The sequence below is a fragment of the Thamnophis sirtalis genome, unplaced genomic scaffold (assembly GCF_051295495.1).
Source record: "Thamnophis sirtalis isolate CommonGarterSnake01/CBP01778 unplaced genomic scaffold, rThaSir2_p1.2 scaffold_4, whole genome shotgun sequence".
NCBI lineage: Eukaryota > Metazoa > Chordata > Lepidosauria > Squamata > Natricidae > Thamnophis > Thamnophis sirtalis.
In genome coordinates, this window is record NW_028261384.1 from 129,204,212 (window position 1) to 129,230,965 (window position 26,754).

A 26,754-nucleotide genomic window follows, 5' to 3' on the forward strand; every position below is an offset into this window, starting at 1 on the left:
GTGACCAGATGTCCCGATTTCAGCAGGACAGTCACGATTTCTAACAATTTGTCCCGTGTCCCAGGGCATTTTTAAAAAGTCCCGATTTTCTGGCTACATGTTGAAAGCCCAGTGGATTTGCTTAAGAAATCCTAACCAGGGCAAGACAAAAGACACCCTATGTAATCCCTCTCTCTGTCTCAGTACTTTCATTGAAGATGTTAAAACATTAAAGCAAGAAAATGGACCCCACCGCGCCCTTTTTATCTCATTTTATAAGAAAAAATGACCTAGTACCACAGAGCTCCAGGAAATACTTGGCTAGAGAGGTAGCGAGTGTTACTTCCTGGATTTTCCAGAGGGGAGGGGCACAGAGGTTGGAGGTCGGCTCGTGTGGAAAAAATGGTGGCAAAGTTTCTTTGAAAAATATTTCCCTGACTAATTTCACCATTTCAATTTGCTCAGTTCTTTGTATTAACATCTACATCATTCTGGGTTGACTTGGAGTGCAAGCCTGCTGGTAAGTGAACTGGGTTTTTTTCTTTTATTTTTTAATGTATTTTAAAATAATATTTTATTTATTGTGCATAGGATTTTTTTAAATTCTGTGTGGATTCTTTTTTAAAATTGTCTTAGACTATTTAAAAAAAGATTCTATCCAAAATAAATTGAAGTGAAACCAGTTTTAAAAATTCTATGCACAATACTTTGAAATATATTATGCATAGAAAGAATAGTTTGAAATGTTTTACTTCAATTTATTCTGTGTGGATTCTTTTTTTAAATTGTCTCAGGCTATTTAAAAAAAAGAGTCTATCCAAAATACAAAATACCAGCTGCAGTTATTCACTTAAGAACTGTGGCAAAAACGTTGGTATAATGGGCTTAGTGACCAAAGTTACAATTGCATTGAAAAAAGTGACTGATGACCATTTTTCACACTTAGCGACCATTTTCACACTTACCGACCGTTGCAGCATTCTCATGGTGACGTGATCAAAATTTTGATGTTTGGCAACAGATTCGTATTTATGATGGTTTCAGTGTCCTGGGGTCATATAATCACCTTTTGACAAAGGCAAATGGGGAAACCAGATTCACTTATGTTACTAACTTATCAGCTGCAGTTATTCACTTAAGAACTGTGGCAAGAAAGGTGGTATAATGGGCTTAGTGACCAAAGTTACAATGGCATTGAAAAAAGTGACTGATGACCATTTTTCACACTTAGCGACCATTTTCACACTTAGCGACCGTTGCAGCATCCTCATGGTGACGTGATCAAAATTTTGATGTTTGGCAACAGTTACAATTTATATTTGTAAATTGTAGTTAAGTTGAAATAAAAAAAATATTACAATACTATTTTTGCATTATATTAAAATTTTTGTTGCTCCGTATAACATTTTTAATCAACCCCCCCCCTGGTCAAAGGTGTCCCTCTTTAATAGCAATAGCAGTAGACTTATATACCGCTTCATAGGCCTTTCAGGCCTCTCTAAGCGGTTTACAGAGAGTCAGCATATTGCCCCCAACAATCTGGGTCCTCATTTTACCCACCTCGGAAGGATGGAAGGCTGAGTCAACCCTGAGCCGGTGAGATTTGAACCGCTGACCTGCTGATCTAGCAGTAGCCTGCAGTGCTGCATTTAACCACTGCGCCACCTTGGCTCATTTACCAATCTGAAAATCTGGTCACTTTAGTCAAGCCTGAAAGAGAGAAGGGAATACAATAGCAGAGGCTTCTGTGGGCCAAGCCTGAGGGAGAGAAGGGAATAGTGTAGCAGAGGCTTTTTTGGCCAAGTCTGAGAGAGCAAGGAATAGTAGAAGCTTCTTTGGCTAAGTCTGAGAGAGAAGGGAATAGTAGAGGCTTCTTTGGCCAAGCCTGAGAGAGAAGGGAATAGGATAGCAGAGGTTTCTGTGGGCCAATCCTGAGGGAGAAAAGGGAATAGGATATCAGAGGCTTCTGTGTGTTAAACCTGAGGGAGAGAAGGGAATAGGATAGCAGAAGCTTCTGTGGGCCAAGCCTGAGGGAGAGAATGGAATGGAATAGCAAAGGCTTTTATGGTAAAGTGACCAACTTTTTTACAATGAAAAGGAGGACAAATAAATTGAAAAAAAATATCATAAATAAAAGAAATATTTTATTCATTGCAACAATAATACACTATAATATGAGTATTTTTCCATTGAATTAATATTTTTTGTCAATGTATCATCTTTTAACAATATATTGGAAATATCCTTCATATTGAATTTTACGGCAAGTGCTGCAGCTAGAGTATCAACATTCAATCTTAATTTCTCACTTGTCCAAAAATCATTGACAATTGAAAAAACTCTTACAACTGCTGCATTAGTTCCAGGGCAGCACAACATAAATTGAACAAGTATAAATAAATTTTCACATGGAATATGTTCATTTTTGAAATGGCTGAAAATATCCACCCATCTTTTATCAATTTCAATGTGTTGATTTTCCCATAGTATTAATTTTTCAGAATTTAAAAATACATTCAGTCTTCTAATTTCTTTAAAGAGACAATTGTCGTCTATTTTAATGTCTGGCATTTCTTTAGATAAATCTCAACACAAGATTCAATATCTGTCCAATATACTTGCGATGAAGTCAACAAATACCATTGAAAACTGTTATTTCCCAGGATGTTTGTTTCGATATATTGAAAACATGTTTGGTAAAAATTCTGCACTCCTTTGATAAACTTTTCAGTTATGTCTGGATCTGATTCCTCTAAGTCTGACAATTTTCTTTTTATAATTAAAGGAAGAAATTTATCTTCAAATCGAGATTTATATTGAAGAATAAAGTCATTCAAAATAAGACTAATTTCTGTAGCTGAAATGTCTTCACCTTCAATCTTTTGAATCGTTTTGTGAAAAATAGATGCTTGATTATGTACAAAATACATTAATATCTCAGATATTTCATTATTGAAAAACAATTCCAGGATTTTAGGACATTTGCCTTAACTTAAAAAATATGGAGAGGCTCAAATAATTGTGGAACATGTTCTACAGCAGGTGTTAGAGCAAGCCATCTAACTTTTGAATATTCTAAAAGTTTTTTGTATTCAACATTTGCTTCTTCACCATATTATTTTAAAGTAGCCACACAAATGGTAAAATGACTAAAATACAAATAAATTGTAGTTATTATTACTTCTACATCAATTGGCATGGCACATGATTCCGTGTTGATTGCATTTGGCAAAATATGTGCATTACAACCTATTCCTAGTATTTTCTTTTGGAGTAAATCTTGTAATTTTACATACACATTATTCACCCCTTTACGTCTTTGCCCACCAAAATTTGTGTTTGTATTATCAGCTGTTAGTGTAACAACTTTGGATTTCAAATTATTTTCATTTATTACTCTGTATAGATGGTTTGACAAAATTTCAGCAGTTTCCCCCTCAATGGATTCTAAATTTAAAATTTTTACTTGAATCCCCTTGGTAACATTAAAATATCTTACTAGTATTGGATACAATTTGTTTTCATTATGATTTGATGCATCAGATAAAACCATTACAAATGCTGCAATTTTCATATGCATGCATTATTCTACCCCTGGAGACCACATCAAACAATCCACTTAATGGGATCCACATCACTATGAGATCACTAGGTCCATTGGTTTCAAAAATTTCAGCAACAAGTGCTCTGCCCTGTTGCTGGGTGGATGTGGCCATGGTGGCCATGGCCTAGGTGGCCTCCTGTACCATGGTGGAGGGTGCATTTTTCCTTTCCCAGGCTCTGGAGGCTTTCCTTGAGCCTCTGAGAGGGTGAACCCCCTCCCCCGGCTCTAGAGGCCTTCCAGAGGCCGGCCTTCCAGAACTTCCAGGAGGCACATTTTTCCCCTTCCCCGAGCCTCCACGTGGGCCCTACACTTACCTCACATAAAAAATGGACCACGTGGAGACTCCTGGGAGGGGCGGGGAGGGTGGGTGGGGCTAGCCAAGGGTGGAATTTGGAGGTTCTCTAAACCACTCATAATGTTAGCTATAGGTTCTCCCAAACCTGGGTGAACCCATAGCAGTCCACTCCTGATGTCTTCAGAGCCTTGAAAAAAAGTGTCAAAATAGGGGCCAATCTTATCTTTATAAAGATGATGTTTCACTGGGAGAGAGCCACTACGTGGAAGTCCCTTCTTCTTGATCCCACAAATTGGTTTTCCTCAGTAGAGGGAACCATATCATTCCCTGCCTCCCCATCCTGGTGGATCATGTAGATATGACTGGAAAAAGACAATGCTTTAAAAAAAAGATAGTCCCAAACCATACAGGGCTTTTAAGGTGACAACCACTACCCTGAATTGGACCCAAAACCACATAAGCAACCAATGCAGTTTCTGCAGGAGATGTGACACATATGAAATCTAGGCTTCAACAAAACCATGCAGGCCATTTTATACTTTAAACCAGTTGAAACTTCTGGATACATTCCAAAGGCAATCCCATGCACAGACAATTGCAATAGTCAAGACAGCATGTATCTAAGGCACAGGTAACTATGTGCAGGGATCATTGGTCCAGAAAAAGACATAACCAGTACACAACCCACAATTGTAAAAATGACTTCTTTGACACAACTGCTACCTTGAACAACAATTATTAATGCAGGAGGACCTCCAGTTTATGCACTGGGTCTGTCTGGGAGTAGTGCCACCTGACCCAAGACCAGAGATGACAATTCTCAATGGACCAAAGAACTCCAAACTCAGAGCCATTCTGTCTTAGTTTCAGCCTATTGTGTCCCCCCCTAACCCTTAACAGCCTCTAGGCACTATGAGAGGGAGGTCGCAGCATCACTTAACTCAGTATCGATTGAGTTATACAACTGGGTGTCATCAGTTTACTAATATATCTCAACCTGTGATCCTCTCTCTGTTTTGCCTTATAGTCATTACAGTACTTGCATTATATCACATGCTCCTCCTCCTCCTCCTCCTCCTCCTCCTCCTCCTCCTCCTCCTCCTCCTCCTCCTCCTCCTCCTCCTCCTCCTCCTCTTCTTCTTCTTCTTCTTCTTCTTCTTCTTCTTCTTCTTCTTCTGTCTTCTGTCTTCTGTCTTCTGGTTTACTTAAAATATTTCAGAAGGCTTTAGTTGATGTGTGTGCTATGATGATATCATGTAGTCATAATTAGTCTGTTGGTTGTTTTTGAGATATTTTTTGACGTATGACAGTGTTGTACTTTTCATCGTTTGTGTTGGTTATGTTATAGTTAATTAAGTGAACTTTTTGTTAAAATTGCAATAGGCATCTGTTTTGTTGAAGATGTTGTATAGATCATCTAGTTCATTTCTGAACTTCTGAATTGCTGCAGGGTAATGTTCATTTGAATAATTTTATTACAGAACTCTTCTTGTTGAGGTTGGATTGGTACTTAAGTAGTGGATCTCTTGGTTATTGTGGGTAGTTTTTCAATAGGTTTCTGTTTCTAATTTCCTGCTTCTTCCTCTGCTAATGCTTTGCTATGCTGAAAAGTTAGCATGTGGTTTGCTTCTTCCCTTATGAAGCATATTCCTTTAAAGATGTTGATTGTCTCATATGCCTTCTTTATTTGTTTCTCTAAAAATATTTTGGCATGTACAATCCTTTTATCATAATTTTGTCAACTCAGATATCTATTATTATCTAATATCCTACATATTAGTGCATTTTTCTTTTCTTTCTTTCTGGAACAAAAATTGCAAAAATCTCATTTCCTATTCAACTACTGGCAAGTCCTTCTTTCCTTCCTTCCTTCCTTCCTTCCTTCCTTCCTTCCTTCCTTCCTTCCTTCCTTCCTTCCTTCCTTCCTTCCTTCCTTCCTTCCTTTGTTTCTTTGTTTCTTTGTTTCTTTGTTTCTTTGTTTCTTTGTTTCTTTGTTTCTTTGTTTCTTTCTCTAATTTAGTTAATTATTAAATTTCTAAACTCACTTGAGTAACTTTGGGCAGTTCTAGTTCTTCCTTAGTTCTCATTAAGAAATCTTTCTTTTGCTCTCCATATGTATAAGCATGCATTATCCTACCCTCAAAACAATGCTATAGAGCACTGCACAACAAGACAACTAGACACAAGAACAGATTTTCCTGAACACCATCATTCTGCTAAACAAATAATTCCCCTCACTACTGTCAAAGTATTAGCTAAGGCTGCATTACTATTACTATTAGTCTTCTCATCATTCCTATCACCTATCTCCTCCAACTTATGACTGCAGGACTGTAACTTTGTTGCTTGTATCCTTACAATTTATATTGATATTGATTGTTTTCCTGATTGCTCATTTGTACCCTATGGCTATCATTAAGTGTTGTACCTTATGATTCTTGATGAATGTATCTTGGCTTTTTATGTACTCTGAGCGCACATGCACCAAAGACAAATCACTTGGCCAATAAAGAATTCCATTCTATTCAATTTAAAAAGTTACATGGCCTAGAGGTTTTTTTAAAAATGAATAAACTTTAACCAATTTAATATGTTTCTGCACTCTTGATTATCACATAGTGTTGTGAAAAACATGTTTTTGTACTCAAAGACCTTTTTACTAAGAACTTTGATGGTGGGCTGGTACTTTCTCCACTACAATTATCACCTCCTTTTCCCAGGAGAGCTTTTTTACCTGGTAAGGCAACTATTCCATTTTATATTTCTGAGCTATATTAATTGGTCTACAGGAATAGATTCATAGATTATTTTTACCACCTGGTGAAAATGACACCACTGGTCAAGTAGTTATTTCAATCAAGCTATGCTGTCTAAAGAAGGAGGATGTTGGGACAGGTGAATTGACTTTCAGAAAAAATGTTTTTACTGAAGACAGTGACATTTGTAGCCTTTCTTTTAGTGTTTTTGCCCCGAGCGGTGTGCATGATTTCCAGGACTAAATGCAGCATCAGTGACCCTCTGCCTTTTCTTCACCAGCAACATCAGTCAGGAGACCTAATTGTTGTGGACATTCTCTCTCAGATCTACATTTTTTATGCAATGATAAACTTCACGGAACGTCCCTCCAAGGAAATCTTTGAAGACATTGTGTAAGGTCCAAGATGCACCTAACCATAAACACACAGAAAATGTACTGATTTTATCAAATTGTATTTATAAATTCATGTTACCCTTGGTCCTATCAAAGCAAAGTTTGATATCTATTATCAGCTCTACTTTTGCTGACTAGCATCACCATCTTTATCATCAATTTCTCATGTTCCTTTTTTTAGTACATTGTCCTTTTTACATTTGATTACTTCACCCTTTTTGCCATAATTAAATAATTGCACAAATAGAAACGTGCATTGAGGGAGAGGCAGGGAAATATCACAAAGCCAAAGGAAATGCCTAGCTGATAGGTGAGAAAACAAAAGATTATCAACCAAGAATATTATGGTTGTCAGATTATGTGTCAAAAACATATTCATAAACACAGGAAATTAAAATGGTTAACTATGGTGCGCTATTTCTTGTCACCTAAAAAAAGAAATAGACAAAAATGTACAGTGGCATAAATCTAACTTTCCATCAAAAGAAAATTTTGTAGGCATAACCCTGTTATGTATCTTCTCCATGCATTTAACAGTGAATCTTTCACTAGTGTCAATGCTGCGTATTTTCATGTTTGCATTTGGGCTATTGAACAGGATAGAGTTGACAAAAGACTCATAAACTTTGCATGCATTTTATATTACACTCATTCCTCCACACTCTTCAATATCATTTTTAGACCATCTATGAGGAACTTACTCAAAAGTGCAGAGGAAAATATTAGTGTCCTTGGGAAAGCATTCACTGGAAAAAAATGGTTGCAAAATCAAGCTTAACATGAGTAATAGAATAGAATAACAGAGTTGGAAGGGACCTTGGAAGTCTTCTCGTCCAACCCCCTGCCTAGGCAAGAAACCCTACACCACTCCAGACAAATGGTTATCCAACATCATCTTAAAAACTTGCAGTGTTGGAGCATTCACAACTTCTGGAGGCAAGCTGTTCCACTGATTAATTGTTTTAGCTGTCAGGAAATTTCTCCTCAGTTCTAAGTTGCTTAAACTATTAATCTTAAACTTTTTCTTGAAAGACCTTGAATATTAGACTTCTTGATCTGGAAAAGTCATCATGACTTTTAACAATATTTTGTCATATCCGTGTGTGTGCAATATTCCATTAAACTCAATTATATGATGTATCAAGGTTTGAAGTGAATTGGTCATGATATAGTGTGTAATTTCCTTTTCAGGTTTATGACTCCACTCTACCAACACATCCTAGCCTTAGAGTTTGCAATCAAGGAGATCAATGAGAACCCTTGTATTTTACCCAATTATACTCTAGGCTTCCATATCTATAACTCGTATTTCTCTCCAGGTTGGACTTTTCGTGCCTCTTTGGAACTCTTTTCTACACAAAGCAGATTGATCCCTAACTACAATTGTGAAATCCAAAACAGACCAACAGCAGTCATTGGAGGTCCAACTTCTGAAGTGTCTCTGCATATGGCTACAATTCTGTCATTGTACAAGATGCCACAGGTACTATAAAATGTTTTTTTTTAATTAGGTGACACAGGAATGAAAAATATTATGACTGGCATAAAGACTTTTGGAAACTGTAAAATATTTGTCCTGCAGTATGTTGAAGTAACAGAGTAGAAGATTAATGCTTTGACCTGAGTAATGTTTTGGCTTATGGTCTTATACAAACTTAAAAAGAGATGCCAGATAGGTGGACAGGATAATTTTTTTTATTATTATGGTACACAGTCAGCCAGATGTTCAGACTGGATTTGCCTTTTTGTCTACCTATCAAGTTCTTTTTAAGGATGATGATGATTTCATAGCACTGTATTTTTATCTAAACAGGATATATTTGAATTATTAACACTGAATGTTGAACTGTTCCCAGGCAACTTTGGAAACAGAAATTGAGCCTTGGTGATAAATGAATCTCCCTCCCTCTCTTTCTCTCTCTCTCTACACTTTATATCCGTTTGTAAAAATAGATGTTCATTTTCAATCATAATTTTTAAAAATTATTTTTTATGAAAAAGTTTTTTGCAAAGTAAAAGCAATATGAATTTAAAGATGAAAGATCAAGTAATACAAAATTGATAAGTAAACAGGAATGAAACAAGAAAAAAGAGACAACAATTGAAAAAGAAAACAAAACTTTTAGAAGTGGCTTCCAATCTTCCTTACAGCAGTTATAAAGGCTGCAAATATTTTGTCCTCTCTCTCACTAAGATTACATCAATATTCAATCATAGTCTGTCAAAGTAACTAGAACTGAAAATGGTAATAAAGAAGATTCTGTTAAATACCTTATTTTGAGATAATGGCAAAGAAAACCCCTGCAATAGGAATTATCTAATTATCTAAATTCTGTCTCATTAATATGATATGGGATATCTTAATTCCATGAGAGGTAAACTCATGCAAATGCTTAGAAAAGTTGGTTAATCACTGGTACAAAAGATCAATTTTGCTAATGCAGCTGTTATCCCCTTTTTATATGCTTTAAAATGATACATTTTAAAGGAGGAGCCGATGTGTCACAGTGGTTAGAGTGCAGTACTGCAGGCTACTTCAGTTGACTGCTAGCTGCAGTTTGGCAGTTCAGATCTCACCAGCTCAAGGTTGACTCAACCTTCCATCCTTCTGAGGTGGATAAAATGAGGACCCAGATTGTTGGTGGCAATAAGCTGACTCTGTAAACTGCTTAGAGAGGGCTGTAAGCACTATGAAGTGGTGTATAAGTCTTAAGTGTTTATTGCTATTTTTATATCTTCTCATACCATTTCCAAGGCCTGTTCATTCATAGGATCATGGGGAAATTCTGCATCTTTTTAATTCCTGAAGCCTTCCTCAATACAGAAATGAAATACAACTGGATTCAAAATTTGAAATATCAATTTAATTTCTAATTTGGAGCAGCAGTGTTGAAGGGCCATCATCATCAACATTTTATCTGAAAATGTATCTTTTCTCATTTCTTCATTATTTTTAGATCATATATGGGTTTGTTCCAGAAACAGATGTCAAGAATCAGAATGCTTTCTGCCAACAGATTTTCCCAAGTGCAGAACATCAGTACATGGGTATAGTCAAATTATTGCTTCATTTCAAATGGACGTGGATTGGTGCATATACTGTAAATAATGAGAATGGGCAGAGGTTTGTGCAAAATGTAGTTCCCATGTTTGCCAAGAGAGGCATCTGTTTTGCCTTTATTGAAAAATTTCCCAAAAGTTCTTATTCCAATGGTCTGGTTGATTCGCTGGAAGAAGGAAGTAAAGTATATTATGAAGTTATAAGAAGCACTGTTAATGTTGTGGTTCTTCATGGTGAAATGGATCACATAATACTTCTACGAATACTTTCTAACAGGCTGAAAGATGAGAGCATGCCACTATGGAACAAAGATAAAGTTTGGATTATGATATCCCAAATGGATTTCACATCCGTTCCCTTTATAAGAAATATTGACATTGTCTTCCTCCATGGTGCTTTATCCTTTGCAATTCATTCTGAGAAGATTTTAGGATTTCAGAAATTTCTTCAGTCCAAAAACCCTATATTGGAAAAAGGAGGTGGCTTTTTCAGGGTCTTCTGGGAAAATGCATTTGAGTGTTCTTTCCACATCAATATGATTGAAGAGGAAAATGAGGTCCTCTGTAATGGACAGGAGAAACTGGAGACCCTTCCTACATCTGTGTTTGAAATGCAGATGACTGGCCACAGCTACAGCATCTATAATGCAGCCTATGTGGTGGCACATGCTTTGCATGACTTCCATTCACCTGTAAGAAAATACAGAGCAGGTGACTATGAAACTAAATTGAACTTTCTGAAGCAGCCATTATGGAAGGTAATGTCCTAGCCTACAGTAGACCATAACCTACTACTAGATAAAGTAGAAAAATGTGGGTTAGACAGCATTACCACCAGATGGATTCGTAACTGGCTGACAAACCATACTCAATGTGTAGTCCTCAATGAAACGGCATCTACATGGAGGGAATTATGCAGTGGATTACCCCAAGGCTCTGTTTTAGGCCCAGTACTCTTCAACATCTTCATCAATGATTTGGACAAGGGGATAAATTCCGGACTGTTAGAACAATGAATCAATAGAACAACTTGCCTCCAGAGAAGTTGTGAATGCTCCAACACTTGATGTTTTTAAGAAGATGTTGGATATCCATTTGTCTGAAGTGGTGTAGGGTTTCCTGCCTAAGGAGGGGGTCAGACTAGAAGACCTTCAAGGTCCCTTCCAACACTATTATTCTATTCTATTCTGTAGTATGGTGGATTTGTCATATCTATAGTGATAGTTGGTGGGTGCGATGTTGTGACATTATGCTAAATATAATTTTCTTTTTTTAGAATTTAATCTTATGTGCCTATTTCTTCCGTTTTATTCTTATCCGATAAAAATTTTAAAATATTATTTCAATATATTATCATATATTGCTTTTTCCACCTTTCAGTACAGTGAGCGGTATCATCAGCCAATTCTCTTCTGCCGTTATCTCAGGTATCTACTCTGAGAAATTCAGACTCAAGGATTATGGAATTTGGAAGCAGACCAGGAACCCCATAGATCAGTCTTAAATCACATAAGGGTTCATATGGTGCCATTTTTTTCATTCCATCATCAGAAAAGGAGAATTAAGTAGAGCAAAGTTACAGAGTGGTCGAAAGCTAAATTTGTGGGGGAAGAGTGGTTATGTTTATTTTTGTAAGTACATTATCTCTTTCTCACAGAAATGGGGGAGGGAGAGGGAAGGAAGAGAAGAAGAAGAAGAAGAAGAAGAAGAAGAAGAAGAAGAAGAAGAAGAAGAAGAAGAAAAAGAAGAAGAAGAAGAAGAAGAAGAAGAAGAAGAAGAAGAAGAAGAAGAAGAAGAAGAAGAAGAAGAAGAAGAAGGAGGAGGAAATATAATTCACACAACATATGTAAATGATCCAGGCTAAGATTTCAACTTCAAACAAAATTTTAAAAAATGATTGTGTAAAAACATTTCAGATATGAATCTTGTCACACAGATTTTGTCCTTGGAAAATTTTTCTTGGTTATTTCAATCAAGATGTGGGGATAGAAACATCTATTCTGTCACACAAAAGGGAGAGATTGCTCACAGGTTCATGAGGCAAAAGGAAACTCTTATAACACCTTGATTTTTTTTTTACTATTGTTTTTAAACTATGGTCAGTTAATAGGCCCTTACTTTCTAGGGATTATTTTTAAATGGAGAAAGCAGGAATCACAAAGTAATAATAGATAATATGCTGTGAAGCAACTGAATAGAACTGTTCATTTTGTTGAGTAATCAGAACTGAGTTTCTCTTGAAAGACTAATATGAAAAACTTATTTTTATAATAAGAATAACTACCATTTTTGCAATTTCTATCACTTCATCATCATAGAATTGTTCTGTTTGATATATCCTCTTGAAAATAGATTGGAATTTATACATTTTATTGTCTATTTCCCGTTATTTTTTGTATTTCATTTAAATGTTCTGGTTCATATCTTGTTTTCTGGATGCATTATAAATCATGATAATGGCGTATTGGGCAATAGTAAGTATCAATTAATGACAATGTAATATCATCAACTGTCCAATATAAAACATTTGTAAAGTTTGCTATTGATACTCTTCCAATAATTTTTCATTCTGAGTAATCATTTTTAACTTTTCTTCTTTTCCAATTTAGCTCAACCATTTTGTGAGAAGTGTCTCATTTAACAACTGTGCAGGAGAAAAGATTTCTTTCAACCAAAATGGAGAGTTAGAAACTGGATTTGATATTATGAACTGGATCACCTTTCCAAATCTGTCTTTCCTGAGAATCAGAGTTGGGAAGACAGACCCTTTTGGCTCCCAAGAGAAAATGCTAACCATTGATCATGCTATTGTATGGCCACATAGCTTTAATCAGGTATCCTTGATTCATCTTTTGGGCTGTGTTTAATCATCATTTCATTGTTTTGAAAACTATCTTGGAAGACAGGTTGACATTCACCTACATCTGTCCCTGAATATTGCCTTAGCTAACCATTTCCATTAGAGCAGGGGTCACCAATCTTTTGGACCCCAGGGACCACTAAATTCATAATTTTTAATTCCGCAGACCACCAATATGATGTACCAATATGATGGACCAGCTGGGTGGGCATGCCTACATAGTCATAAGACTGGGTGGGTGTGGCCAATACGATATTACTCACATTGAGGGGTGCCTCGCCAGCTCTACACACCCCTCCCCTCCCAGCCAAACCTTGCCTCCCCACCCAGACACCTTAGGACCCAACAGGAAGCCGTTGTTGGAACTAAGTAGCCACCATGAGAAAGAGTTGGCAAAACAGCTCAGTTCAAATTGGATCTGACCAAGAAGGAGGCTCATTAGAAGCATCTCACTGAGGACTACAAGCATAGGCTTTCCAAGCAGAGGTAAGACCTGTGGGAGTGGAAGTCCAGGTACTGGTGCCTGGAGGCTCAGTGGGCTGAGATGGTCAGCCAGTTCCAGGCCATGAAGAACAAGGTTCTCTGGCTTTTCACCACCAGTGGCACTTCCCTCCAGCCTTGGCACAAAGCCCTGCACCAGGAATCCAAAGCAGACCCCAAGTCAGAATTTCTGCCCCCCCCTCTGACCCACACAAGAAGACCCCAAAGGGGGAAGATTCTCTGCAGCAGCACAAATATTCATTGCACATATCCATGCCAGAGGAAGTAGCTTGAGGACCCCTGATTTAGTGCAATATAAAAAAATGCAAATATTTTTTCTGCAGACCGCCAAAATTTTCTCATGGACCACCAGTTCGTGACTCCTGCATTAGCAATCCAATGGGGGTATAGTAGAATTAATAAATGATAAAATAATGTTAGCTATAGGTTCTCATGAACCTGGGCGAACCCATAGCAGTCTACTCCTGATGTCTTCAGAGCCTTGAAAAAAAGTGTCAAAATAGGGGCCAATCTTATCTTTATAGAGATGATGTTCCACTGGGAGGGAGCCACTACGGACCACCAAAATTTTCTTATGGACCACCAGTGCCCAGGGATCACCAGTTGGTGACCCCTGCATTAGAGATCCAATGGGGGTATACTAGAATTAATAAATGATATGAGGAAACAACATCTTTTTGTTGACTCAGAACTCAAAATGAAGGGGAAATGTTTCAAATGAAGAAAGCCACATCAACATGGAAAAGGAAAGATGTGTCAATGAACCCTTGGCCAATCAGATTTCATCTGAAGTAATCTTTGGGGAAGGATATTAATAATTTGAGTCAAAAACATTAATCTTACCCCTGCAAATGTTCATCAATATTTCTAGTTTTTTTTCTTCTTTTTCCTACCTATTGCTCCATTTTTCCAAGCTCTGTCCTATTAAAAGAAGTTTGTCAAATCTATATTGGAACTAACTATCCAAAAAGGGATTTTTTCACAGAAAATACCAAAGAAGGAAGGAAAAAATAAAACTTCAACCAGTTTGCACTGAATAGAAAAAGCACTAACCTGTCAAAGTCATTGATGGAAATCAGAATTATTTTTTAAAAAAATCTATATTTTTTAAAATATTCAGAAATAAAAGATAAAATAATGTAAAGATAGTTAGAGAAGAGCAAAAGACTAATGTGAAGTGAAAAGTAAAAAAAATGTAAAAAGAAATAGAAATATGTATGTATGTATGTATGTATGTATGTATGTAAGTAAGTAAGTAAGTAAGTAAGTAAGTAAGTAAGTAAATATATGGCTAGCTGATGAGAGCTAAATAGCTTGAAATAGATCTATACTAGTCTCCCTTTATTTATTTATCAGCACAAATATAACAAATGTAACAAAAAGGCAACAGTAAAAAATATTGGGTTTCTGTCTGGATGGTCTCTTGGGACGAGCCGAAGGACAGAGAATGGAAGTGTGACCTTCCTCCCATATTTGGGCATACCAGGGGTTGTGACTTTAAATAAATAAATATAAATATAAATATGTGTGTGTGTGTGTGTGAGAGAGAGAGAGAGAGAGACAGATATTAGATTTTTTACTACAGTTACAAATGAAATCCTACTTTTTCCCTCATGATAATTACATCATTTTGCATTAAAAGCCTGAGTTTATTGAATAGGTAATTGAAATCACTTTTTGATAATAGCATCTTTCTCCATCACCTAATATTGAAAAATATAAATGGTGATAGGGAAACAGACTGGATAGACAATTCCTAATATATTGGTACCAGATACAAACTTCTCCAAAGCAAACCATTCTATTCTTTCTTTTATTTTTTAAAAAATATATATATTTTATTTATTTTTTAATAATATACATCTGTATTGTATGTGAACAGAGTTGGTTCTGGTATTATTCATATTAGTCCAATTCATAATAATAGTATTAGTAATCTCTATCCCATTTACAAAATTTAAGTAATCCTCATATTATTCAGGAACACCATGGCTCAAGATGTTGAGCTTGTCAATCAGAAAGGTCAGTGGTTAGAATCCCTAGCACTACATAACGGAGTGAGCTCCCATTACTTGTCCCAGCTTCTGACAACCTAGCAGTTCGAAAGCACGTAAAAATGCAAGTAGAAAAATAGGGAACACTTTTGGTGGGAAGGTAACAGCATTCTGTGCACCTTCAGCATTGAGTCATATGGCTACATGGTCATGTCTGTCTTCAGACAGCGCTGGCCCTTCGGCTTTGAAACAAAGATGAACAATGCCCCCTAGAGTCAGGAATGACTAGTACATATGTGCAAGGGAAACCTTTACCTTTACCTTTACTTTGTATTGTTCAAACATGCATAAACAAGAAATACCTAACTCCTTATTTTTATCTCTATCTTCATCTATGTTTTATATAAACAAATTTGACTAAGTATCATTCATATAGATCCAGTTCACGCTAATTGTTAATAGTCTGTATTGCATTTATCAAATTTATATAATCCTCATTATATTATTTAATCATACATATTAATTAATCCAATTCACAATTGTATTGTATTATATTGTATTTATTTGTCTTGTATGCTGCCCACTCCCGAAGGACTCCGGGCGGCTCACAATAGACAAGGGAAGGGGAAAACTGGACAAAGACAACACTTTAAAACAAAAACTGCAACATTCATAATTTCCGTGGGGCTGGATGTTTCACAAGCCCCCCGGCCTGCTGGAGCAGGCAGGACTTGATGGCTTTGCGGAAGGCCGGGAGGGTCCGGATCTCGATGGGGAGATCATTCCAGAGGGCTGGAGCTGCAACAGAGAAGGCTCTCCCCCGGGGGGTCGCCAGCCAACATTGGCTGGCGGATGGAATCCGGAGGATACCTAACCTGTGAGATCTAATCGGTCTATGGGACGTAATCAACAGGAGGCGGTCTCTCAGGCACCCAAGTCCGATGCCATGTAGGGCTTCATAGGTAGCGACCAGCACCTTGAAGCGGATTCGGAGACTAATGGGTAGCCAGTGCAGCTCGCGGAGGATAGGTGTGACGTGGGTGTACCTGGGTGCATCCACAATTACTCGCGCGGCTGCGTTCTGGACTAACTGAAGTCTTCGAACACTCTTCAAGGGCAGCCCCATGTAGAGCGCATTACAATAATCCAGTCTTGAGGTCACAAGGGCGTGAGTGACTGTCTGAAGGGCCTCCCGATCCAGGTAGGGTCGCAATTGGTGCACCAGGTGAACCTGGGCAAAGGTCCCCCTGGTCACAGCTGACAAATGGTGTTCTAAAGTCAGCTGGGGATCCAGGAGGACTCCCAAATTGCGAACCCTCTCTGAGGGGCGTATAATTTCACCCCCCCAGCCTGAGAGATAGAATAATTGGCCAATCTTTGGGAGGGAACATCAGAAGCCACTCGGTCTTGTCTGGATTGAGTGCCAATTTGTTTGCTCCCATACAGACCCTAACAGCCTCCAGGCACTGGCACATCACGTCTACTGCTTCGCTCGTTTGCACGGGGCAGACAGATACAACTGTGTGTCGTCTGCGTATTGGTGGTATTTAATCCCGTGCCGGCGTATGATCTGACCCAGCGGCTTCATGTAGATGTTAAATAGGAGGGGGGACAGGACCAAACCCTGCGGCACGCCATTCTTGAGGGGCCTTGGGGTCGATCTCTGCCCTCTGACCAACACCGACTGCGACCTGTCTGAGAGGTAGAAGGAGAACCACCGAAGAATGGTGCCTCCCACTCCCACCTCTCGCAACCCTCGCAGAAGGATACCATGGTCGATGGTATCGAAGGCCACTATGAGGTCAAGGAGCACAAGGATAGAGGAGTGAGCCCTATCCCTGGCCCGCCAGAGATCATCGATCAGCGCGACCAAAGCAGTTTCCGTGCTGTAGCCAGGCCTGAAGCCCGAGTGAAAGGAGTCTATAGTACAATAATAGTATTAGTGATCTCTATCACATTTATCCAATTTATTGTTCAAACGTGTATAAACAAAAATTGCCTAACTCCTCATCTTCTTCTCTATCTTCATTGTTCAATCTTATCACGACTCTATTATATATGAACAAATTTGGCTAGATATCATTTATATTCATCCAATTCTTTCTTTGATGAGCAGGTCCAACCACTTTCTCTGTGTAATAAGAAGTGCCATTTAGGTTACAGCAAGAGCAAGATAGAAGGGAAGCCATTTTGCTGCTATAATTGTCATAAATGTCCACAAGGCAAAATCTCCAATCAGGAGGGTAAGACAAAACTTCATTTTTTTCCACTTAAAATACATGTAAATCAGTGGTGGGTTCCTACTGGTTCGACTGAAACAGTAGTAGTATGGCAGCCTGGATTGCTAGAGGCCTGCCATGCCCCTAAACTGGTTCTCTGGGAGCCACCGTAGGCACTACCATTTTGTTTTTTACTTCTGCACATGTACAGAACAATGTTTATTGCACTGTGCATGCATGTGCATTGCACATCAAGCACACATACACAGCGCACACATGAGAGAACCAGCAATAGTGCTTGCCGGAACCCACCCCTGATTTAAGTCAATCTGTGAGTAAAATATGTGCCTGAAAAACATTTAGAAAATTGTGCAGATGATAAAGAAGACAACGTAGGAAATTAATCCAATGGAACATGGATGCAAAACAAATAAATTGCCTAGATTTTGATAAGTAGTACATCCCTGAACAAATAATTTTGCAATGCTGAAGTTATGGCAACTATACCAATGCATTTGATCTTCAGATATTAAAAACTTTTTCTGAATATTGTATTATTGAATTGTGTAAGTCATAAAGTAATCTTATATTTTCTAGATTTGGATGACTGTTTCCCGTGTGCAGAAGATCAGTACCCCAGCAACAAGCAAAATATATGTCTCCCCAAAGTTATAACATTCTTGAAGTATGAAGAAACATTGGGGACCATTTTCACCAGTTCAGCTCTTTTCTTTTCTTTGGTTACACTTGGGGTCTTCTGGATCTTTATTAAGCATCAGGACACTCCCATTGTTAAAGCCAACAACAGGGATCTCACATATGCTCTCCTTATGGTTCTTCTGTTATCATTTCTTTGCATTTTTCTATTCATTGGGCAACCCAACAAAGTGACATGTATTTTTCGCCAAACTGCCTGTGGCATCATCTTCTCGGTGGCCATTTCTTGTATTTTGGCCAAAACCTTCATTGTGGTTCTAGCTTTCATAGCCACCAAACCAGGGTCTATGATGAACAAATGGGTGGGGAAAAAGTTAGCCATGATCATGGTGTTTGGCTGCTCATTTATTCAAGAAAGTATTTGTGCTACATGGCTGACAAGCTCTCCCCCATTCCCAGAGGCTGACATGAATTTAATGGCACAAGAAATAGTTTTGGTGTGCAATGAGGGATCCAACTCATTTTTCTACTGTGTCTTGGGATTTTTGGGCTTCCTCGCTTCTGTTAGTTTCACGGTGGCTTTCCAAGCAAGGAAATTGCCCGATGCCTTCAATGAAACCAAATTTATAACCTTCAGCATGTTGGTCTTCTGCAGCGTGTGGTTGTCCTTTGTTCCAACATATCTGAGCACAAAAGGAAAATATATGGTTGCTGTGGAGATCTTCTCCATTATAGCCTCTAGTGCTGGATTATTGGTTTGCATATTTTTCCCCAAATGTTATATTATAGTTTTAAGGCCTGATATGAACAACAAAGATCAGCTAAGAAGGCAAAATAACAGAATTGCATAAAATAGCATAAAGAGAAACAATAGTTTATGTTACCTTTGGAAAAGTCGAAATACTCAATGGCATAATCTAATATCACTTTTCAAGAGATAATCTCTTAGGAATTCTCCAGAATTATTTCCTGATGAATTATATGAAAAAAATCTATGGTAATTCTTGTACAATTACTTTAATTGTGTTCAATTGAATATAAACTTTAGAAAGCTTTTCAGATATTTTATTGCTTTTTATATACAGTATATATAAAAAAACATTCCAATCAAAATGTTGAATATGCAGTAGTATCAATTATGTTTTATACCAAAAGTAATAACTTCAGAAACTACGAGTATTGGAGTGCTGAACATAAGCCCAAAAATTCAAAATAAAATCTATGCCTACATTTTGATCCCACATGCAAATCTTTCAAGCCATAAAAGGATAGGAGACAGATTGTACTTTTAAAATAGAAAAAAGAAAGGAAGAATGAAATGGAACAAAATGAAATGGAACAGAGAGGTGCATCAAGATGTCTCCAATAATGTATGTCAGAGTGTGCACTTCTTTAGTATGTGAGACAACCCAGGAGCAATAACAGCAAATGCATGTTTGTAACAAATAGTGGTTTTATCTACAAAAGAATATATACTATACATGCAAGTACTATAGGCGGAGGTCAAACAATCAGCAATTACAGCAGGGAAAAACACACGGTGAGAGAGAGATGGCCTAACAGGGCCTCTTATTATATGGGCTCTTAGAGGGATAGCAGCCAAAAACCTTGCTGATTCATTCCCATTATTACATCAGTGCGTCAGTGCATCATCATAGCAGCTGGAATGTAAATTGAGGAAATTGTTCTATAGCAGGGCTGTCAAATTCCAGGCCCATGGGCTGGATGCATCATGTGCTGGCCAAGTTTAGTGAAGGCGGGGGGAAGTCCATGATGTGAGTTTGACACTTCTGCTGTATAATATTTCTTCTTTCTTTTTATTTTCTTTCTAAAACCCAGATTAATTTCAATTTTTCTAAAAGAGTTGGTCTCAAGAATTCTGATGTTTGATGTCTTAGTACTTGTCTTAGCTCCCTTGTTTTGTCAATTATCAAAGGCAGGGTTTAGGCACAGGCAGTTGATTCTTTTGGATCCAGAAACAATACACACACCAATAAACAAAGTCCAATAAGCAAAGCTTTATTATTAGATCAAGCTTTATAAACTTTATTGTCATTGTACACACACACACACACACACACACACACACACACACACACACACACACATATATATATATATATATATATATATATATATATATATACACATACACATACACATACACATACACATACACATACACATACACATACACATACACATACACATACACATACACACACATATTAGATTAGATATATTATATTATATTATTTATTTATTTATTTATCAGCACAAATACAACAATATATTTGTATGTATGTATGTATGTATGTATGTATGTATGTATGTATGCATGTATGTATATGTTGTATTTGTGCTGATAAATAAATAAAGGGAGATAGATCTATAGATCTATTTCAAGCTATTTAGCTCTCATCAGCTAGCCATAAACTTACTGGGAATCAAACCTGTGCTGTATTGCATCTTAGGCAGATGTGTTAACCACTAAGCCACAGAGTTCAACTCCTTATCAGCCAAGCCAGGGTGAAAGGTATCCATTTAGAGTTACAACCCCCGGTATGCCGAAATATGGGAGGAAGATCACTACTTCCATTCTCTGTCCTTCGGCTCGTCACAAGAGACCATCCAGACAGAAACCCAATATTTTTACTGTTGCCTTTTTGTTACATTTGTTGTATTTGTGCTGATATATATATATATATATATATATATATATATATATATATATATATATATGTATGTATGTATGTATGTATGTATGTATGTATGTATGTATGTATGTATGTATGTATGTATACACATATGTACATACGTACATACGTGGTAAAGATTCCCCTCACACATATATGCTAGTCATTCCCGACTCATTTCCAATTCTAAGCTGAAGAGCCAGAGCTGTCCGAAGACGTCTCCGTGGTCATGTGGCCGACATGGCTAAATGCCAAAGGCACATGGAACGCTGTTACCTTCCCACCAAAGTTGGTTCCTATTTTTCTACTTGCATTTTTACATGGTTTTGAACTGCTAGGTTGTCAGAAGTTGGGGCAAGTAATGGAAGCTCACTCCATTATGCAGTGCTAGGGATTAGAACCACCAAACTGCCAACCAAACTGCCGACTTGTCATTTCTGATTGACAAGCTCAGCATCTTAGCCAGTGAACCACTGTATCCCTTATCTGTAGTAGAATACATGGAAACAATTATATATATGAAGGAACTCACAGAAAACTTGATTTATTTGGTCATCTCCTTCCCCTAAGACAAGGGTATCAAAGTCAATGGCCAGGGACCAGATCTGGCCTGTTGGGTCCTTGGATCTAGCCTACGGGGCCACCCTGGACACAGCGATGCTTGGGGTGCTTCTGCCAGTGAAAACACAGCCTGAGAGGGCCACACACAGCCCTCCTGAGCTCCATTTTCAGTGGCAGAGGGTTGTAGGAAGAGGTCACAGCTGAAAACAGAACTCGGGAGCCTGTTTTCACAGGCAGAGAGCTTGGGCCACCACAGGTGCCCTCGACACAAGTGATGTCATACTGACATGCCCCCTGGCCATGCCCACCCCAGCCCCCTGAGGTCAAACACAACCCTGATGTGGCCCTCAATGAAATCAAGTTTAATACCCCTGCCCTAAGATGTCTTGGCCACATTGAACAAACCCACTGGATAAGAGATGGAGAACAACTGATTCAGCTAAATCTATGATTGTGCCAGGACTCAAATTGACCAAGTGGAATTGTTACTTTATTGACAGAACTGAACTATTTTCTATTTGTTTCAGTTCTCCTGTTCCTCTAAACAGTGGAATGATTTTGTGTTTTGAGTAATCAGATCAATCAACAGAATGATCACATTGTTCCTTTGAGAAACAAACAAAAGCAATATGTCTCACCTTTGTTCTCAGTCCCATCATAGAACTGAATGAATGATAGAATTAATTCAAGAAACTGAAATTATGTTTCATTTGGTTAATTTTTCATTTTCCCATAGATGCACTGGCCATGTATAACAGTTAATTTTCATCCTTTGAAATAATCACTGTTGTCCTGGCTCAGTTTTATTCAGGTGTATTTTCAAGGAAAATTTAGCATACACACAAATACTATCTCTTTTTTGGTACCTATTTGGCACATCACAGCCAATTGCAACAGGAAAACTTTTTTCCTATTATTTGGTCCTAATGTAATCTTCATATAACTTGCTCTCATTTCATATTTTAGTTTATATTTGGGAGAATAAAGTAAAATAAAAATCCAAACAATGAAACCATTGTTCAAAGTTGCTTTCCAAATTCCTAAGGAATCTAAGCATCAGTTCTGAATCAATTGCTTTTTTAAAAGTTAAATTACTAATATCCCCAAATAAAATAATTTTCCTTCCTTCCTTCCTTTCTTCCTTCCTTCCTTCCTTCCTTCCTTCCTTCCTTCCCTCCTTCCCTCCCTCCCTCCCTCCCTCCCCCCTCTCCCCTCCCTCCCTCCCTCCCTCCCTCCCACTGTAAGAAAATTTGGTAGGGAGTAGTTTGCCCACACATTAAAATATCATTTTAAAAAAGAGAGAGGTAATAGCTAGAATACTGAATTTAAGCAAAATAAAGCACTTTAAAGCTAAATAGAGAATGTATAAATGGGACCACCAGAGATACAGTGAGTCAGAATAATATACTTCCAAAAAAGTGTTCTCTGTATCAACCATCAAAAATGCCTTCATCCTAAGGCACCACAAAGTACTCTTGACCTCAATAGCAGAAGATGGCATGCCACTTTGACAAATGACTTTTGCACATCATCCTCTTGACAGAAACTATCACTGTTCTTCTAAATTTGATAATTATATGAATTAGGTTCTGCAATAAGGAAATTGTAGGAAAAATCATATATTTTTGCCATTCCACTGTTTTTGCTACTGTACTGTGCAGCTTGTTTCTTATTTCCACATCCCAACATGTAATAGAATAGCTCATATTGAAATGAATAAAAAATATACTATCATAAAAATTATTATATTTGGGGAATGTTCATTATGGATATGGGCATTTTAGAACTTTGAAATGTTCCTAATGGGCTTTTTGTATTTAGCCTTCTAGTCAAAAATTTTAGATTTGATTTAGGACTCAGGGATATTTTTGAGATTACCATAACTGTAAATTGCTCTGGTGTATTGTATTTGGGCAGTATAGAAACCATAACTAGTCAATGCTTTATTTGGTCTCCTGATTTTTATGGAGTTATGTTCATTGCCAGCCTCAATGTGATCCACCCCCCCACCCCCCCGGTCATGATGCATTCAGTGAAAACTAGCTCATATGTTTATTCTCCTAGTGCTATCCTCTGGATAGATATTTTCCTGCATAAGTTTAATGGACAATGTTTTCACCAGTGACATTGAAAAGAAATTGTTTTTCATATGTGATTATTTCCCCTGTAATTATCAAATCAACCATGATTACTTCTACACCTTAAAAATATCACAGATAAATTACAAGGTTAATAGATACCTAGACAGCATAATTTCCTCTGTCTACTAACACAATTGTCCAGATAAAACTCCAGGAATAAGTTAACTGAAATCAGTGTGCCTGATTTAAATATCAAAGTAAATATACATGTTTTGGAATCTAGGTGGATGATGTAAATGCAAGATGATGGTGATTGTGGCATTGGTTGTAGTAACATTGACATTTCAAATTGTTCAGAACAGGTCTTCTGTGAAATGTCTCATGAGCCACCCTCTTTCTATTCTTCACAAATATTATTATCCTGGTGACTTTACCATTGGTGGCATCCTTTCTCAGATTTATGTGTTTTCCAACCTATTAAACTTTAAAGAAGATCCTTCTACTGAAGTATTTGATTTTACCAAGTAAGGTAGACCATATTTTCCATTGATTTAGAACCACATGATATCCTTAATGAGCGAGCCTAATGAACACTGATATGAATTCTGAATTATTTGCAATTCTGTCTGTCTAAGAAACTCTTTAGTTTTCCTTTCCACAGTCATTATGTTAATGATATCAAAAATGGAGATTTTCATAAAGACATCAATTCATATAGGCTATTGGTGGTGATCACACATGTTAATCATCTCCTATTTTATATAGTTGTTATGTCATGCAAAAAGATTGCATTAAACAGTGAGAATGGAGCACATGTCTTAGGCTTCATGTAATGTTGAGAAGAGACTCCACTGACTAGAGTGAGATTTATATATTTTCCTAAAACTTTGAAGAAAATCCTTATTCTGTAGTATCTGATTTCATCAAGTAAGATAAACAAGGTTTTCTTTGGTTTGAAAACATTTTATAGCCTTAGTGAGCCAAACTAACACCGATATTAATCTCTCTAAATTCTTTGGAGATTTATTTGATATATTGTGTTTCTAAGAAGCACTCTGATTTTCCTTTCATTATGTTTATGATATAAGAATGGGGATTTTCATGAAGGTATCAATAGACTTTTGAAGAAACAATGGAACATGTGTCATATGTTCATATGTTTTTGGGAAGAGATTCTACTGACTAAAATGAGCTTTTCTTCAATGATACCAATCATGGAAATACAGTACAATGTTTGTTCAGAATATTTTAGGAGGAATTAGAGTGAATGTTTCTAAAAGTATTTTGTCAGCGAAGAGTAGGAAAAATAGTGTTCTCATTTGATAGTATTTTAGTTGATGCTTTTGCTATTACTACAATTGTGCCTGCTTATAACCTATAGTTCAATTTTCCTTTGCAAAGTACCCCAGAATATTTGTTATCAAGCCAAATGGTTGTTTGCCTGTAATCCTCTCTGAATATTTTACCAAAATTGCTCTTCCTGTTCCAGACCATACCTATAAAAATTGAAAAGAAATTTTTTTATGACTTGAGTAAATTAACTTTGAAATTTATATGGCGGGGGGGGGAGCAAGAATAAAATTGGAAATGTTACAAGAACACAAAGAAAATGGAGGGTTTGGATTACAAGATTGGTTTTTATATTACCAAGCTTTTATGATAATATGATTTAAAAAATGGATAACCCTTAGGCACCAGAGATTATTATATTTTGAAGAACATGATTTAGAAGAAAGTTTTTTATTCTTATTACAGCGTATTAACTCAGAACTACCAACATATTCTGGCTTTGCAATTTGCAGTCGAAACAGTTAATGAAAATCCAAGGATCTTGCCTAATGTCACTTTGGGATTCTATGTATTGAACAGCAATTTTCGTGCCAGATGGACGTATCGTGCTTCGGTAGAACTGCTCTCTACATGGGGCAGGTTTGTCCCGAACTATAAATGTGATGTCCAGACCAGTATAGCTGCTGTTATTGGTGGTCCTAACACTAATGTGTGCCATTTTATGACAAGCATTTTATGCACATACAAAATTCCACAGGTGAGTTTCCTTGATACAAATAAAAATTGTGTGTGCATTTTATATATGCTTTTGTCATTACTCAAAGGCTTTTTGACCTGTTTTCTGAAGAGAAAATGTATCATGCGGCTGTTGATCAGTTCAAAGGTTTCAAAAACCCATTTGTTACATCAACTGATGAGTCACAATTACAAGAAAATGTAAATGTTTTTAGATTTTCTTGTAATTCTGACTCATCAAAGTAAAGAATGGGTTTTTGAAATCTTTGAACTGATCAACAGCCACATGATACATTTTCATACGCTGAGGTAAGTTTCAGAATCTTAACACACATATTTTAAAATCAAAAACTTCCAATTATCCTTGATGAAAAAATGGCACTTCTGTCCTTGTTTTCTGTCATTTGTGGCATTCAGAAGCTACCTTAATGCTCTTCTAAGTGATTGTGATGGCATAGACCAGCATTTCTGTTACTCTTTATAAACTTATCCAAAGTTGCCTATTGAGGAATGAAGTTAAGCTATGTCACATCAAGCAACCCTTTCTGATTGATTGATTGATTGATTGATTATGTGCTATTAAGTTTGTGATGACTCATTGAGACCACAGAGACAGATCTTTTCCAGGATGAGCTATCTCAACAACTGTCTCATCTCAAGGGCTGCCACAAAAAAGAGGGAGTCAATCTATTCTCCAAAGTACCTGAGGGTAGAGACAAGAAGCAATGGGTGAAAACTAATCAAGGAGAGAAGCAACTTAGAACTAAGAATAAATTTCCTGAAAGTTAGAACAATTAATCAGTGGAACACCTTGCCTCCAGGACTTGTAAATGCTCCAACACTGAATGTTTTAAAGAACATGTTGGATAACCATTTGTCTGAAATGGTGTAGGGTTTCCTGCCTAAGCAGTGGTGGTGGGGGGTTCTGTTATTCTATTCTATTCTATTAACCTGGCCTACATATCTTCCGAAACTGCTTCAATCCAGTCTATCCACCTTGCTACAACCGTTACTTCTTTTCTTTCCCTTACCTTTTCCATCACTATAGATTTTATATGACAGTATCATGTG

General features: G+C 37.2%; 1 protein-coding gene across 1 annotated transcript; it reads left to right on the plus strand.

Annotated features, from left to right (window-relative positions):
- The first annotated feature begins 10,175 nt into the window (after positions 1-10,175).
- Positions 10,176-19,171, plus strand: LOC148046545 (vomeronasal type-2 receptor 26-like). The gene is made up of 4 exons (XM_087712185.1): positions 10,176-10,847; positions 12,699-12,923; positions 17,561-17,687; positions 18,261-19,171. Exons 1-4 carry the CDS (start codon positions 10,176-10,178, stop codon positions 19,169-19,171), a joined length of 1,935 nt encoding a protein of 644 aa, XP_087568311.1.
- Positions 19,172-26,754: the final 7,583 nt, after the last annotated feature.

Excerpts from the sequence above, each read along its gene's own strand:
- LOC148046545 (XM_087712185.1), top strand. The coding sequence starts at position 10,176 with ATGTTTGCCAAGAGAGGCATCTGTTTTGCCTTTATTGAAAAATTTCCC. Across the intron at positions 12,924-17,560 it reads GGCCACATAGCTTTAATCAG|GTCCAACCACTTTCTCTGTG; the intron begins GTATCCTTGATT and ends TTTGATGAGCAG. Across the intron at positions 17,688-18,260 it reads CAAAATCTCCAATCAGGAGG|ATTTGGATGACTGTTTCCCG; the intron begins GTAAGACAAAAC and ends TATATTTTCTAG.